We start from the raw sequence: 17,117 nt of genomic DNA on the forward strand, positions 1-17,117 counted from the left end.
AGAAGAGCTTGCCACCTAGCAACTGGGAAAATAAGCTCTGAAGAACACATACATTCAGAATTATCTGGATGGACATAGGGGAAACTAAGAGTTCTGGAAAAGTAGGTAAAATCAGAGCCATGGGAACCCTGTCTTGTGGCAGAGGGAAAGGGTTTGTGCTTCTATTCTTAACAGTTTTGAATGACTTAGGAAACATACTTTATTTTTCTTCCTAATGGTATTAACAACATCAACTAACATTTATAAAGTGTTTTTTTCCAGGCACTGATATTTACATGCATTAGATCAAGTTCTCAAAACACTTTTATAGAAAAGTCTATTTTGATCAGTCCCTTTGCCAAAGGTCTATTTTTAAAGAGGAACAATCTGAGACAGAGAGATTAAGTAACTTGCCTAACATTATATGAATAGTAAGGGTTTAAGTCAGGATTTAAACATGGATAGTACAATTCCAGAGGCTATGCTCTCAACACAGACAATGTCCTCTCTGTGTTTTAGAAATGTCCATACTATGAAAACATAGCATTTTATTTAACTTAGCTGTGAAAGCAAAGTTAATGATAGAGGTTATATATATTATGTAGTACTATCCATTATCCTAATGTTGGAGGTTGATGAAACTTAACGTCATTACATCATTTCTCTGTTCTAACTCCTTCATTGGCTCCATGTTTCACTCAGAGTACAAGCCAACAAAGCTCAACAGTATACAAGACTATGTTTTCTGGCCCCCCTTATTTCTCATACCCTCTTTCTTCTACTTCCCCCTCACTGACTCCTCTCCAGTGCTACTAGCCTCATTGATGTTTCTGAAACTCATCAGGCAAACTCCTGCTTTTATCTCTGCCTAGAAACTCTTCTCCCAGATATCAACATGGTTAACTCCTTCAAGTTCTATAGGATTTTACTCAGATCTCACCTTTTCAATGAGACATATCCTGATCAATCCTATTTAATACTGCAACACCCCTTCTGTACCTCCAATCCCATTCATCAGTTCGATTTTTCTCATAGCACTACCATTTATTTTATATAATAAATACATTTATTTACCACATTGTTTATTGCCTGTTTCTGCTGCCCGAAAACCAGTGCTACAAAGTGAGGAATCTGTCTTGCTCAACAGAGTAAGCACTCGTTTATTGAAAGAGATTAACTTTTTAAAGTGAAAGAAACATGAGTATCAGTGGATACTATCCCATTCTGAGTAACATCGTTCCCCAAGACTATCTTTAAATGTAATGCTTTGGACTTTGCACAGGCTGCATCAACAATCTAAATAATTTTCATCCCATTTTATACTCGAAAACCCCTCTCTTTCTGCTTAAATAACTCTAAGAAATTTTCTTAGAAATCCTTAGTACTTTACTCCCATGAGACCACATGATATGTGGCTCATACTTTATTTGTAGTACTTAAAACCATGTATTTTATCTTTTGGCATGTTTCTATCCATAGACTCTACCCCTCCCTAACCTAGAACATTTATCTCTCATCTTTGTAGCATAGTAATTGACATATTGTCAAGCCCTCAGTTAATAAAATAAACAATGACTATTTCCTTTTATGTATACCAAACCCCCTACAGACTTAAAAGAGACTTCTGTTTATGTTTATAAGCGCTTTTAAAAAGTTTAATCGTCTAATCTATACAACTGACTTATAATATGTATGTAGTTCTAGACACCAAACATTTGAAACAGAATTACTTGAATTTTCTTTACAGACAGCATTTCTAAGTAGGATATAGCATCATATTTTGAAATCTGTCTAACGTCTCTAGGTGTTTGTGTTGTTATATATGTGTACATGGGGTGGGAAGGGGTTAAGGGTAAAGCTAAATTCCATTGAATAGTTATTTTCAAGCATACTTCAGAACTGACCTTCTTCATTAAGAAATGTATGGTCTGTTTTACATATATCTGTCTCTCTGGAGACTATAAATCATGCAAAGCAGCAACATCCGTATTTTAGCAAAAGCAATTTAAGAGTGACATGATCAGATTCTCATTTTTGCTTTTGGTACAAGAATGGATTAAAATGGCTTCTGTTTGAAATTGTTCAAGGAAAAATTAACCAAGGATATAATGTTTCCTTGGGGTAACATGATCTTTCTCTTTCTTTTTGGCTCCGATAGCTCTTATTTAATTATCACATATTTTTAGAATTATGTAATGGTATCCAACCAATGATAAAGTACTAGTAGAGCAAACAGTGTAAGTTTTTCAATTGATTTTCATTTTTTTCTTAGAGAATTCTTTATGAGGTGATACAGAGGAAACTACCAATAGGTGGATTAAATCCTTTTTTTTTTTTTTTTTTTTTTTTGTGGTACATGGGCCTCTCACTGTTGTGGCCTCTCTGGTTGCGGAGCACAGGCTCTGGATGCGCAGGCTCAGCGGCCATGGCTCACGGGCCTAGCCGCTCCGCGGCATGTGGGATCTTCCCGGACCGGGGCATGAACCCGCGTCCCCTGCATCGGCAGGCGGACTCTCAACGACTGCGCCACCAGGGAAGCCCTAAATCCTATTTTTGAACTTGTTTTGCTTCCTCAATAAAAGTGTTTCTACTTGTTGTTCTACAAATTTCACTGAGACTAATACTAAAGAAGAAAAATGGTTATTTTTAAATGGTTATTTTTAAATTTACTTTTACATAAAAAATAATTTCAATAGAATTTCTAAAAAGAAAATCTTTGTTATTAAAGATATTTTTAAATTTGAAACATTTTTTTTCCCTACATGATTCTACAGCTATAACTGAGAGTGCAAAACGTTAGCAGATACAAACCAACAAGGATGGAATAGAGGATGCCTGGCCTATCTGATGGTGGCTGAATATTCCGGTCCTGATCAATGGCTTGGATCGGTGGGGTAACAATGATGGGGTTCACTTCTTCCTGGAAAAAAAAAATCAGAGAGTTTAGTTCAGCGTCATTACCTCAGAAAGAACTGACATGCAGATATTGTAGTCTGGACAGTTAGATAACACCTGAGCCAGCAGTTAGACTCAGATTTCAAGATTTGTAGTTGAACACCATAGACTAGTTAATTTTGAATCTGAAGAAGGACAGACATTATAATAATCTCCAAGAGTGGCCTTGCCTGTTATTGTGGAAAAAATAAAAAACAAATATATTCAGAGACAACCCTAGAAAGGTAAACTGAGCTCAGGACGACTGGTATCTCTGGCATATTATCTTCAATTATTATAATTCTTAATTTTAACTGATTCTAATATCTACCCTTCTCTGTATATAATACCGGACTCATCATTACTTAGATTTGTGGTCTGTATTTTAATCGAATAATTTTATAACATTTAGAAAGAGAACAGTTACTTTAAAATAGTAAAAACTTCATGATCAACTATGAATATACTCTAGCACTGATAATTAAGTGATTTGAAATTTTAGCAAACTATATAATTTAATACCTAAATAATTGAACTTATCAATTATTAAATTACTTTCATTACATTTTATGTGTTTTTTACACTTAGAAACTTCTCTTTTTCAATATCTTTTTAAAAACCCACTTAATATACATTTGGTATTTAAAATCTATTATAATCTCCCTTTAACAAAAAAAATAAGATTTAGACTACATGAAAGAAAATTTGCTGCACAACTGTCAATAACAATTTGTCAATGTCAATTTGTGGACACTGCTATTCTCATCTCATGTTATATTGTAAGTATACTATTTCCCAGAAGCTTTTGAAAATATTTAGCCAGATTCCTGTCTGTTTCTATACGTTAACTGACAGAGAAAGGAAAAACAAATCATACATGTTCACAATACTCTTATTTAGACACATATATACTTAACATATATTCTTAAGAGGCCAAACTACCATTTCTATTTTTCTTTGATTAGTTTTGCTTTTTTCAACTGGCAGAAATATCAAATTGTTTGAAAAAGTGTCATACATTTTGAAATATTTTTCTTTTGTGAACATTTAAAAAATGTAATATTAGGGTGGGTGGCATGGGTCAAGCTGATCACTTTCAACTTTTTATGTGGTCATAGAAGAAACACAAGTGGAACAGTCACATATATCTTTGAAGCTTATATACTACAAAATATATGATGTCTGGTTCTTTTCAAAACCTTCCAAACAGTATTGATAATTTTCTTTTTTTTAATTTTAAAAATTTATTTATTTTTTATTGAAGTATAGTTGATTTACAATGTTGTATTAGTTCCAGGTATACAGCAAAGTCATTCAGTTATACACACATACAGATCTATTCTTTTTTCAGATTCTTTCCTCTTATAGGTTATTATAAACTATGAGTATATTTCTCTGTGCCAAACAGTACGTCTTTGCTTTGATAATTTTCATCCTTAAAATGAGGGAGCAAAGAGCACACATGTGAAATACTCATACAGCCATGGCTCATGAAAATCACATCAGTTTCTGCCTGATCACTGGAACTTTATGCACATATTCAAACAAACAAACAAACGAAAACACCTCAAGGAACTAACAAAAAATACTCTTGTTTTATTATTTCCATGTATTCCAATATGTATCTGAAAAATTTTCAGGTATATTTTTTACCTTACAAATTGTGACTGACTGTTATATCCAAAATGTGCATTTGAATATCCTTTCAATTGCATATTTGACCTTGATATATAAGGCTTTTTTTTTTTTTTTGGTCACCTTAATGTTTTAAACATATACCATTCTGCCTTACATTTAGACCCTATTAATATTGTCACACTGAAGAGAAGTTCCTAATTTTAACGTAGTCCTATACACTCCTTTCTCTTTTCATTTATACTTGGTGATTTCCTCTACCTGCACACATACTCTGATCACCTGAGGAACAGTTGATAATTTTCCCTTATCTACATCTATACAGAGACTATTGTGCTCATACATATCAAAATTTATTGAACATTCCTGCTGACTGTACGTCTGAGTTTCCTTGCCTATAACTTTCTTGAGAGCAGGGGTAAGGCTGATTTACATTTATATCTGTAGCACCAGAAACGTATGGGACATACAGACATTCAAGAACTGTTGAATAAACGGCTTCTCAGCTCCAGATTATTTCGAGTATTCTTGACCCATGGATCCTTGCCTTTCTCTCTGGGTTCCTCTGGGACATCCAAATACACACACTGACATTTGATAAGTATCTTTTTATAACTCCCAGATCTTTGTGCTCACAAAGTTATTGCACCTAACTGGAGGGAAAAATAATGTGGTCATGGGAGTGGATCAAAATGCACAGATATGGGCTCAGAGTTTTTCATTGAGATGGCCTTTTGGGTGTTACAGTAAGTAGTCTCATAAATATTCCAGTAGATTGAGTGGTGAACGTCTGTATCCTACAACAAAACATACCAAACTTGCTAGTAAGTTTTCAATAAGCTATTTAATTCCTCAGAGCTTGAATCCTAATTTTCAAAGTGAGGTTAATAATATCTACATTCAATAATTAATGTGAGGATTCATCAAAGAGTGTATATAAAACACTAAGCGGCATACTTAATATATGGAAATTATTAGTATTATCAAAATTAATATTATTTTTAATTGTGTAATTTTGACATTAAACTTGCCTCCAAACTATAAGCAGAGAAAGAGATAGAAATTTTTAATTTCAATCTGGAAGCTTATTTGAAACCAGATCTTGCATATTTTCCTGAAAACATGACACTGACATGGATCTTGAAGCTTTTATTCAGGATTACAAAATTGATCAAATGTTTCAGGGAATGCAGGGGGACTATTTATCATTACTATTTAATTTTAAACAGAGATTTGGATGTAAAACCTGTAAAGCAAATTATTTAATGATTATACTTAAACACAATTTTAAGATAGTGTATCAGGGAGCTGAATGTTCACTTAAAATGAACATTTCATTTTACTTTATTAAAAGGAAGCTTCAGTGACATTATTTTTCTATAGACTCAGACACATTACAGTTTCACATCTAAAACATTTAAGTTTTTAAATTAAAACTCATTCCCCACCCTTTGGTTAAGGAAATTTGTGATAACTCTTTGATTTATAAATATTCTGATGAGTTATATAAATGTATCAAGCACTTGCTATATGCAAAGAACTCCACTAATTGTTCAAGTAGAGTTAAAAAATAGGTAATAGCTCTGGAATTATGAAGGAGCTCACAGTCATGAGGATGGGGACTCAAAGTACATGAACACAATTCAGAAAAAATATTTATAAAGACATTTATCAATAAATATTAAAAGAGAGTTCTGGTAGAAAACTCATATCTAGAAAACTCATATCAAGTATTATGAGTGAGTTAGTCAAAATAACAAGAATCAGAGATATTCAAACACGTGCAGCTTAAATAAAGCAAATTTTGATGCATATATCAAAGGTGAGATTAATAAAGATAAAAAATATGCCTGCATTTGATAGAGGCTGGATAAGGGAGTTTAAAAACACACACACATAGGGGGCTTTCCTGGTGGTGCAGTGATTAAGAGTCCGCCTGCCAATCCAGGGGACACAGGAAGATCCCACGTGCCGTGGAGCAACCAAGCCCATGCGTCACAACTACTGAGCCTGCACTCTAGAGCCCGCGAGCCACGACTACTAAGCCCACGTGCCTAGAGCCTGTGCTCTGCAACAAGAGAAGCCACCACAATGAGAAACCCGCGCACCGCAACAAGAGTAGCCCCCGCTCACTGCAACTAGAGAAGGCCCCCATGCAGCTACGAAGACCCAATGCCGCCAAGAAATAAATAAATAAATAATTTTTAAAAACACACACACAATTGATATATAGATAGATAGATAGATAATCTAGGGCTATTTTGAGGAGAGTCATTAAAGTGCCTTATAAACAGTGCAGTTTAATTTTCATATAGTTGGCAATGGAAAACTTCTACAGGTGAATAGCAAATGTATTTTTATCATTCTGATGAAAAAAATCATCCTAGAGTGTCTTGTAGGTACAGAATAACATAAAGAAAATATATTTAAAACTGTACAACCCAGTAATAGCCACTGTTAATATTCTGAGGTATTTTCTATCGGTATTTATCTTCTATGTATCATCTATCTACCTGTCTGTTTACACAGTGACATTTCACCACTTTGCATATATAAATTTTGTTGATTATTTTTACCTCACATATTATAACCACTGTTCTAAGTCAATGCATCTGCTTTTCAAAAAAACAATTTGCAATAATGTGCAACCTCCACTAATGTTATTAATTAGGCTGTATAGTTGTACATTTAAGATGCTTACATTGTTTAACAACACATATAATGTATTCATTATTGTGCTGTGCCTTTAATTATATTCCTAGGTTAAACTCCTGGATGTGGAATTTCTGGATCAAGAAATGAGAGCATGTTGAACTCTTTCAGACAAATTGCCAGATGGCTTTCCAGAAAGATTGCAATGCTTTATTTCCTCCTCAGTAGTGTGTCTTTTTAACAGCACATACTTGTCGATACTGAGGGTGATATATATTTGAAATATTGTTAATAAATATAAAGTTAAATTTTATATTTCTTTGATTGATAGCATAATTTATTTGATATATTTATCTGTGTTTCTTCTGTTCATTTACTTTGCCTATTTTCTTTTTTAAATTTGGTATTTTAAAATTTTATTTCCATGGCATATGTTAATAGCACAAAAATCAACACTTTGTCATCAGTCTTAAAAATATTTTCAGTATGTTGTTTGCCTTTTAATATTATGTGTTTCTGAGATCCAGAAGCTTGGTGTTTTTATGTATTGAAATATATCGCTTTTTCCCTTTTTGATTTCTGCTTAGTCTTTCACCCTCTGAAAGTCATATAAATGCTGAATTATATTTACTTTCAGTTATTATGGTTTCAACATTTTAAATTTAATTCTTCAGTCTATCAAGACATGAATAGTAAAGACAATATTCACCAAACTGTGGCTGGAATTTTAACCTATTTTTTTTTAACAGAAGTGAAACTAGTTTTAAAAACTCTTTGCCTTCCCCCTTTACTCTGTCTTAAATAGACATCTGTATAAAATTTAATTGCCTTTGAAAACCTATTGATCCTATGTTTCTGTCATATTCTATTACACTGCTTTAATACCTTAATTTATCCATGTCTGTAATGATTTAAAATAGAAATTGAGAGTTCCTCTATTATATAAGGTTGATGAGGTTTAAAATTGTGTGTGTGTGTGTGTATATGTGTGTGTGCATGTGAAAACTAGATATTGGAAAGAAACACAGTGATTTAAAATAAGGAATTAGGCTCCAAATAATCTAGATTTACAGAAAAGTAGCAACAAAAATGATAGAGACAAAGATGATAAAATGCCAAACAAGAAAATGCCATCTAATTGCATTGGTTAATGTCTCTAATTTGTCACAAATATTCTTCCCAGTCCCAAACACACACACACACACACACACACACACACACACACACACACACACACACACACCCCTGCTGCTCCTGTTAATGAAATTTGAGAATTGAGAACTACACTATAATTTTTTTCATGTTACATTTCCTTTAAGAATTATATTATATTCCTGCATTTAACTACAATATATATACACGTATATATGTGTATATATATTTGTAAATGTTAAATTAAAGATTTCTTGGTTTATATTTAGATTTTGTTTTATTGGTTTTAATACTCATGTCTAAATATTTATATCATGATTTACTTATTTTTAAATTCTTTATTTTTATTCAACAGTCAACTGAAATATGTCCTTGAATTTTTTTTAGTAAGAAAATATGAGTACTTGTATATATGAGAATGTAAATGGCTTTATACCTGAATGAAAATTTGACCAAATATTAGATTCTCTATTTCACAAACTTTTCCTCTATTTACAAACTTTCCTCCATTGTCTTCCAGTTTTGTTTCTACAGAGCAGAAATCTGAGCTCTACCTAATATGTGGTTCCTTTATGATTTTTTCTTTATTGGTCTTGTAGAAATTTGCTTTTATCTGGAAATAAAATAATATACCAGAAATTTTCTGAGTAAAGGCTATCAAATTTTATTGCACTTTGCTTTACTGTATTTCACAGATACTGCATTTTTTACAAATTGAAAGTTTGTAGCAACCCTGTGTCAAGCAAGTCTATCAGCATGCACCATTTTTCCAAAAGCATTTGTTCACTTTGTGTCTCTGTGTCACATTTTGATAATTCTCACAGTATTTCAGACATTTTTGTCATCATTATGTTTGTTACAGTGATCTGCAATCAGCAATCTTTGAGGTTACTATCACAATTGTTTGGAAGCACCAGGAACTGTGCCCATATAACAGATGGTGAACTTAATAAATGTCATGTGTGTTCTGACTACTCCACAACTGGCTGTTCTCCCATCTTTCACTCACCTTGGGCTTCCCAATTCTCTGCGACACAACATTGTTGAAATTAGGCCAGCTAATAACCCTACAATGGTTTCTAAGTGTTCAAGTGAAAGGAAGAGTAGTAGTCTCTCACTTTAAAACAAAAGCTAGAAATGATTATACTTAGTGAGGGTGGAAAGCCAAGAAAGGCTTGCTTTCAAGCAAGCCTTCTTCAGACAAACAGTTAGCCATGTTGTGAATGCAAAGGAAAAGTTCTTGAAGGAAATTAAAAGTGCTAATCCAGTGAACACACAAATGATAAGAAAGCAAAACAGCCTTATTGCTGATATGGAGAAAGTTTTAGTGGTCTGATTAGAAGATTAAACCAGCTACAACAAATGAGGAGTTGTTTCTTATGGATAAGCAAAGGAAGTGGTTTCTTAAGATGGAATCTACTGGTGAAGACAATGTGAAGACTGTTGAAATAACAACAAAGGATTTAGAATATTACACAAATTAGTTGAAAAATAGCAGCAGTGTTTGAGAGGATTGGCTCCAATTTTGAAAGAAGTTCTACCGTGGTTAAAATGCTATCAAATGGCGTTGCTTGCTACAGAGAAATAGTTCCTGAAAGGAAGAGTCAATCGATGCAGCAAACTTCACTCTTGTCTTATTATTAAAAATTGCGACAGTCACCCTAACCTTCAGGAACTACCACCCGATCAGTCAGCAGCCATCAGCATCAAGGTGAGGCTTTCTACCAGCAAAAAGATTACAACTCCCTGAAGCGTCAGATAATGGTTAGCACTGGTTAGCAATAAAGTATTTTTTAATTAAGGTATGTACACTGTTTTTGTAGACACAATACTATTGCACATTTAATAGACTACAGTATAGTTTAAACATAACTTGTAAATGAACCGGAAAACCAAAAAATTCATGCAACTCGTTTTATTGTGATATATGTTTTGTTATGGAACCAAACCCACAATGTCTCCGTGGTATCTTAACTGTGTTTCATGCTTTGAAAACTTTCAATCTGCAAACATGGATACTTAATAAAATCCTGGAGTTTTTTTTTTTTTCTTTATTTCTACTGTATCTTTGTTATTGTACTTGCTTACTTTACCTGGCTTTTTTAATCAACACAAATTGATTATATTTTTATTTGGCCACCTGATCTTTATTTTCTTATTCTTGTTAATTCCTCTGTAGTCTGGAAGATTTCTCAAAAATAATGAAGAGTACTGTAAGATGGTAAGAGTATTATTTTATTAACTAGGAAAATACAGACTGAGTCTTGCCTCTCAATTTAGCTAGCTTCTGTGAGCTTCACCCTGTACTGGCTTATAAACTAGAGTAATATTACATCTTTTACTATAAGGTTTGATAATTAACTGAAGAAACGCTTGTAAAATACCTATCACAATCCTCCCAGCAAGTTTTAAATAAGTATTAGGTATTATACTAATAACAATATTGCATATTTTGTTTTCTGCATCTTCAGTTGTATATTTTCTGTCTTTAATTTCTTTAGTTTTATTATTTCAGTTCTGTTCTCTATCAGTATCTTTATTTCACCTTTAATCTCATGTTTTATACATTTCATTCTTTATTAAGTTTTATTTGAAATTCAAAACTTTTAAATAAATAACTTGTAATAACTTAAATAATTTCTAATACCTCTTCTTAATAACTTTTTTCTTTTTATCTTGAATATAAAATATTCTTCTCCTCTAATGTTGCAGAATCTTTCATGGGATTCACATGTGTCTGAACCAGTGTATTGATTGATTGATGCCTTTGTGACTGTAAAGTTCCCATATTTCTGTGGTGGGAACCTGAATCTCTATTTTTATCCCTGTCTGTAGTTTTTTTTCACTCTCTCTTTCAAGACAGTAGCAGTCTTACAGTCATCCTGGCACAAATCTGATTTAGATTCCTTGCTTCCAGTGTCGATGCCACTTTTATTTCTTTTTATGTCTCTATAAGCATTTCAGTATGGCCATGGGTAAAGATAAATCAGGTACCCAAAGCTACCTGCCATTTCAATCCAGACCTTTCTACTATAGGTTTATGAGCAGGAAAATGACAAGATAAAAGAGGTGTTAGAAAAAACTATGTTTTCACCTGTGAATAAGTTTGACACTTTGAGAGAAAGCCTTCTTCTCTAACTTTCCAAATAGAAATGTTATTGTTCTTTCCTCACTGTCATCATGGCTACAGTTTTAACCTGCCGTACACTATTGCTCAGAATTCTCACCTTCCTAGTTCATCATGCATTACAGAGCAGTGCAGTCCAGAGGAAAGCATGCTGCCATCGAAGCTAGAAAGACCAATGTCTGAAACTGTGGTGCAAAATGTGACATGAATACTTACTCTTTCTGAAATTCAGCCTTCTAAGTGTATAATAGTAACATTAATTTACATCAAATTATGTCAATTAATGTCATATCAATTTAATCTTAGACCGTCTCTCAGCTTAAAAGAGAAAGTAACTTTTGCTGTCCCTTTAGTGACTGTCCCAGGCTAACATTAAATAAATATTAGTTTTAAAATGTCTTATTATTTATGCATCAGGATTTCTTCCTGATGTAGAATATAATACCTCTAAGAGAAGGACGATTACTATTTCTTTCATTGTTAGTGCCTTAATTTGTGTCTTCCACATTGCAGATACTCAAGTAACATTTACTCAATGAGAAAACTAAGTGTTTGGCTAGTGAATGAATTCTGGGAGTAAAATAATTACAGCAAAATAAATCTAATAGGAAAATCCAAAGAAAGAGACAAACCTTAGGAAAAAAATGACTGGTGATAAATTTTATTGGGGGTTGGGCTTACTGGAGAAAAATGAATTTTAAATTCATAATTCAGAGCTAGAAAAAAAAAAGAATTTTTTAAAAAATTAAATGGAATTAATTTAGTGTTTTTATATTAAGTTTAGAGATCGATTAGACCTTTATTGTATATAACAATATGAAAATAATTATTTCATTTTCCTGCATCTTTTTGAATGTCTTATAATACCAAACTAACATAATGTAGCCTTTACAGTCAGCATATTAATATACTGCTACTACTAGTAATAATAATAATAAATTTCACTAAGCATATTGACTGGCACATTGTAGATGATTTGTGAACACTGAGAATTGTTAGAATTTTGTGGCAGCAAAGAATCAACCTGTTTATTGATTGATAATTCTATAATATATAATGCATAGTACAGACCATATAATAATTGTTCCACAACATACACTCTTCTGATGTATGAAGTAATAGCGTTTTTACAGTGTCATTGATGGAATCATTTCTGAACTTTGCCTCACATATGAACAATGATATATAGCAGCATTTAACTTCTGTGTTTATTCCCCTTGTTTTCAAATTCTACTGTTAAAGATGCTATTGTGAATTTGAAGTTGTAATGGAAACTCAGATTTCAATCAAAAAGAATTTCATAATCAGATGTTTCTAAGAAGATGGACATATTTTCTGTAGAACATTTATTATTAAGTATAATAATTTAGAGCATTATTTAGACGTTTGAGCCCTAAATATTCCTTTCTGTGAGTTATTGTCAAATGTTCTCAAGAACATCAATAAATATTTTATTAATTAAAAACAGAAATATTAATGAATTATCTTTGTTGTCTTGTAAATCTGGACCAATGAAGAAGTATTAGTGGTTAGTGGCTTGATTTTATATATATTTATTGAAATAATTTTGTCACTTTACCATCTTTATATTAAGATATTCATAATTAAATTATGTTTCAAATTAAATAATATAAATAAATTTTCCTTTTCATAACTGGTTTGCAAAATATTGTTTTAGTGCTTTTTAACCTGGATTTTAGAATGAAATACTGTATTTTTAATTTAATAGACCACATAGACATTTAATACTAGCTAGAGAAAAAGATGTTAATGTTATTTTCCAGTTATATTTAATCTGATATATTGAAATTTTTGTTTGTTTGTTTGCGGTACGCGGGCCTCTCACTGTTGTGGCCTCTCCCGCTGCAGAGCACACGCTCCGGACGCGCAGGCTCAGCGGCCATGGCTCACGGGCCCAGCCGCTCTGCGGCATGTGGGATCCTCCCAGACCAGGGCACGAACCCGCGTCCCCTGCATTGGCAGGCGGACTCTCAACCACTGCACCACCAGAGAAGCCCATGTTGAAATTTTTAAACAGAATCCATTTGTGTATAAGTTTACGAAATGTATACTAGCAGTAATTATACCCACATTTCATTTTGCTTTGTATAAACATTCCTGAAATAAAATGGGGAATATTAATTAGTAATTTTGGATATCCAATATCTATCTATCTATCTATCTACATATAAAAAATATCCCAGGCATTGAAAAGACTGAACTTATCCTACCTGATGTTGATTTGGAAAACAAAATACCTTAAACTTTTGATCTGTTTCTTGTTATTGAAAGTTGGGTGAAGAAAAAGAAGCATCTCTTGTTAACAAAAATACCCACCGTCTCACCCCAAGTTTATTCTGCATGACTTAACCAGCAAGGAGAAGAACTTGTAAAGATTATGCAAGCCTCCTCTTGACAAACAGAAAACGTATAAAAGAACACTAAAATGGAAATGTACACCAGAATACACTAGTACAATAAGGTTCTAAAAAAAAGAAAGTTTCTAATGCTTTATAAATGTTCATCTTTTGATAGATAGGCCTGGTGGGCTTATGTTTGCCTCACTAAATAGTATATGACACTTGGAAGAACATGTATAAGAACAGCTTAGAGCATGACTTCCCATGAGCTTTTACCCAACTCCCACAGATAGTGTCTGAATCACAAACAGAATGGGAACTTCCCCCAAAACTAAACCATTGCTGACCTTTAAATCCTCAGCATACTAAAGGACTCCGCAAGAATTTGGCTCTTTTTGTGGAAGCACAAACCGAAACATTTAGTTTTAATGTTTGAGAAAGTATGACCCGGGCCTGTTTTCAGACTTCTATTTTGTCCTTGCAATAAAGACTACTACTTTAAACCACAACAGGGGAGCTGTTGGTAACTCTGGATGCTGATGCCTGCAGGGCACTGATAGATGATTCATAAATCTTTTCCAAATGGTGTTCTTGATATTTGCTCACAGGGTCTCTGGAAGCATTCACTAAACTTTTCAATTTTGCTTCAGAAGTTCAACGTAATAGTTTTTTCTCTCCCATTCCTGCTTTGGTAGCAAGTACGTCTTCCACGTAGGATGTACTTATTTCCTTCTATTGAAATTTTTCAAAGTGTGATAACCATCACACTTGCATAAGAAGTGTTTGATTTAAAAAAAAATCACAGTTGTTGGGTCTGACCTCAAAAACAAATATAATCATGATGTGTGAGGACAGCTTTAGGTAATCTGCATTTTGAAAAAGCTTCTCAGGAAATGTTTATGTACAATAAAGATATATGCAAAAAATTTTATACTTTTCTAACCCTTTCTCACAATTTTCCCCACTTCCAGACCTGTATTTCTTTCTCCATACTCTAAAACAGAGAGATGGGCAATGTCTTAATGGATGTAGCAATTGCATGTTTCTTCCTTTGTAACTTTACTGAGACAACTCCTTATATTACATTTGAGTCTACATTGTACTGGCCAACTCTCATGACTTAGGACATCCTTAGTTGATCTTTTGATTTCTATTGTTGAAAACTATGATTGTACTCTTATGATAAAATGTTTCTAAATAACAAAATTTGAACAACTGGGCAGCCCACTTTCAGAATCCTATTGCTAAGTTTACACTCAAAAATACCAGTCAAAAGTAAAGGATTCAAACTAGTAGAAACGTAGTGTAAGACATTCACAGACACACAACTTAACTGAATGTATATGTTACGTTTCAACTGAATTCATTTAACTAATGAACAAGCACAACTACAAGTAGGCTGGTAATTAAATATGGGGGAAAAGTGGAGTTTCAAATGGAAATCCATTTGCACTATCCAACAATGATGTAATAAAGAACAAGGAAATTAATAATTAAGTACTTTTTTAAGAAAAGGGGAATCAGATGGTCAGTTTTGTCTACTTAGAAAGTATTTGATATAGCTTATACTAATCAATTAACCTGCAGTTACATACTGAAAGAAAGTGAAAAAGATGGGAAGTAGAATAAAATCTATGGATATTCTACTTGTGCCTGATTCTATATATTTGTCAGAACACCATTGTTATAAAATCTGTCGAAAGCCTTGACAAGTGGTATAGTTTGAATAAAAATCTGACTCTAAAGCCTTACTTTTTGGAGCTCTTTGATTTTCCAGCATTATGTGGGTAAGGCCACTGTTTCTGGTCCTCCTGTACCTGCCCGACCACACCTCCCACTACTGTATTTCTCATTCCCTGAACTCGAGCACATCTGGCTTTATTCTTCTGATTTTTCTACAAAATTTTTTGACAAAATTCAATATATAATAGTAAGAGTATTTTTGGTAATATATGTCTACTAAGGAGGAGAATGGAATTCTTTTTAGGGCGAAGATAAGGCTTTGCTTAATTGGAGTTTAAAGTTAGTGTTCTCCATCATCAAATAGATTGCAAATGTTTATCTGTAAAAACCATTCTTTTCTCATGAGCCTAACGAAAACAAACATCCATTCAGATTTGGTCTGTGGGTCATGGTTTGCAACCCATGGCTCAATTCCTGAAGTCTATATTCTGAAGGATAGGATTCAAAGGTTTTCCAAGATGTGGCTACAATTTACTACCTTTCCATCCTATTTCCCACTATTTCCATTACATACTACTCTAGTCAAACTAAAATACTTATCATTCACTGTAAACCACTTACATTTCCCCAGATTCACCCCTTTATTCATGCTGTTCCCAACATGAGCTCTCAGTATCAAAGTAGTTCCAGGTTCTGCTCAAATGACACCTCCTATTTTAAGTTTATTCCTGAAACTCCAGCTGGAATTGACCCTTTATTCCTTTGAAAACTCATAGGACAGGTGTTGCCAGTTTCAGATCACTTGTACATGTCTTATTTCTCATACTAGACTCAGATTCTAGAGCATAAGTACTATGATTTGTTCATTTTGGTATTTCTCTCAGTATATAGCATGAACAGATGTTCAAGAGAAAATTGTAGAATTCAAGATTGAACACAGAGGGAGAATGATTCATGTTATGCTTCTGGCTAATGCTCTATTCAGAGTTGCTTCCCCCTCCCCTGTTTCACTTCCAATCCATTTGTAACTAGCTCCCTGTATTAAATTCCTTCAATTTATTCACATGACATGAGCTGTTTCTCTGACAGACATAATTAATGTAAGTGCATATAAACCACAAGAATTAATGCCACTCAATCATCCATAAAAGTACAAGGAAGGGGGCTTCCCTGGTGGTGCAGTGGTTGAGAGTCTGCCTGCCGATGCAGGGGACACGGGTTTGCGCCCCGGTCTGGGAAGATCCCACATGCCGCGGAGCGGCTGGGCCCGTGAGCCATGGCCGCTGAGCCTGCGCGTCCGGAGCCTGTGCTCCGCAACGGGAGAGGCCACAACAGTGAGTGGCCCGCGTACCACAAAAAAAAAGAAAAGTACAAGGAAGGAGAGCACTGAAACTAAAAAGTTCCTGAAGCAGTAAGTTAGATAGGAGTTTTCCACATTTTTTATTTCTCTTATAAAAATGTGCCAAACATTTGTTTCCAGTGTGTTTACATTTGCTATTTCTTTAGCCTTCCATCTCATGACTCAGGACTCAACTCGAATGCCCCTTCCTCAGGGAAGCCTTCCCTTGACCACTCTAGCTAACAAAACCCCTTCA

General features: G+C 33.6%; 1 protein-coding gene across 5 annotated transcripts in view; it reads right to left on the reverse strand.

Annotated features, from left to right (window-relative positions):
* The window catches only part of PCDH15 (protocadherin related 15), a 1,516,422-nt gene that overhangs the window by 333,734 nt on the left and 1,165,571 nt on the right, over positions 1-17,117 (reverse strand). For all 5 annotated transcript variants that reach the window (XM_067025124.1, XM_067025121.1, XM_067025122.1 and 2 more), the window contains one exon: positions 2,791-2,899. In XM_067025124.1, coding sequence (XP_066881225.1) covers positions 2,791-2,899 — 109 coding nt within the window. The remainder of the gene's footprint in view (positions 1-2,790; positions 2,900-17,117) is intronic.

The sequence above is a fragment of the Kogia breviceps genome, chromosome 2, assembly GCF_026419965.1.
Source record: "Kogia breviceps isolate mKogBre1 chromosome 2, mKogBre1 haplotype 1, whole genome shotgun sequence".
In the NCBI taxonomy this organism is placed as follows: domain Eukaryota; kingdom Metazoa; phylum Chordata; class Mammalia; order Artiodactyla; family Physeteridae; genus Kogia; species Kogia breviceps.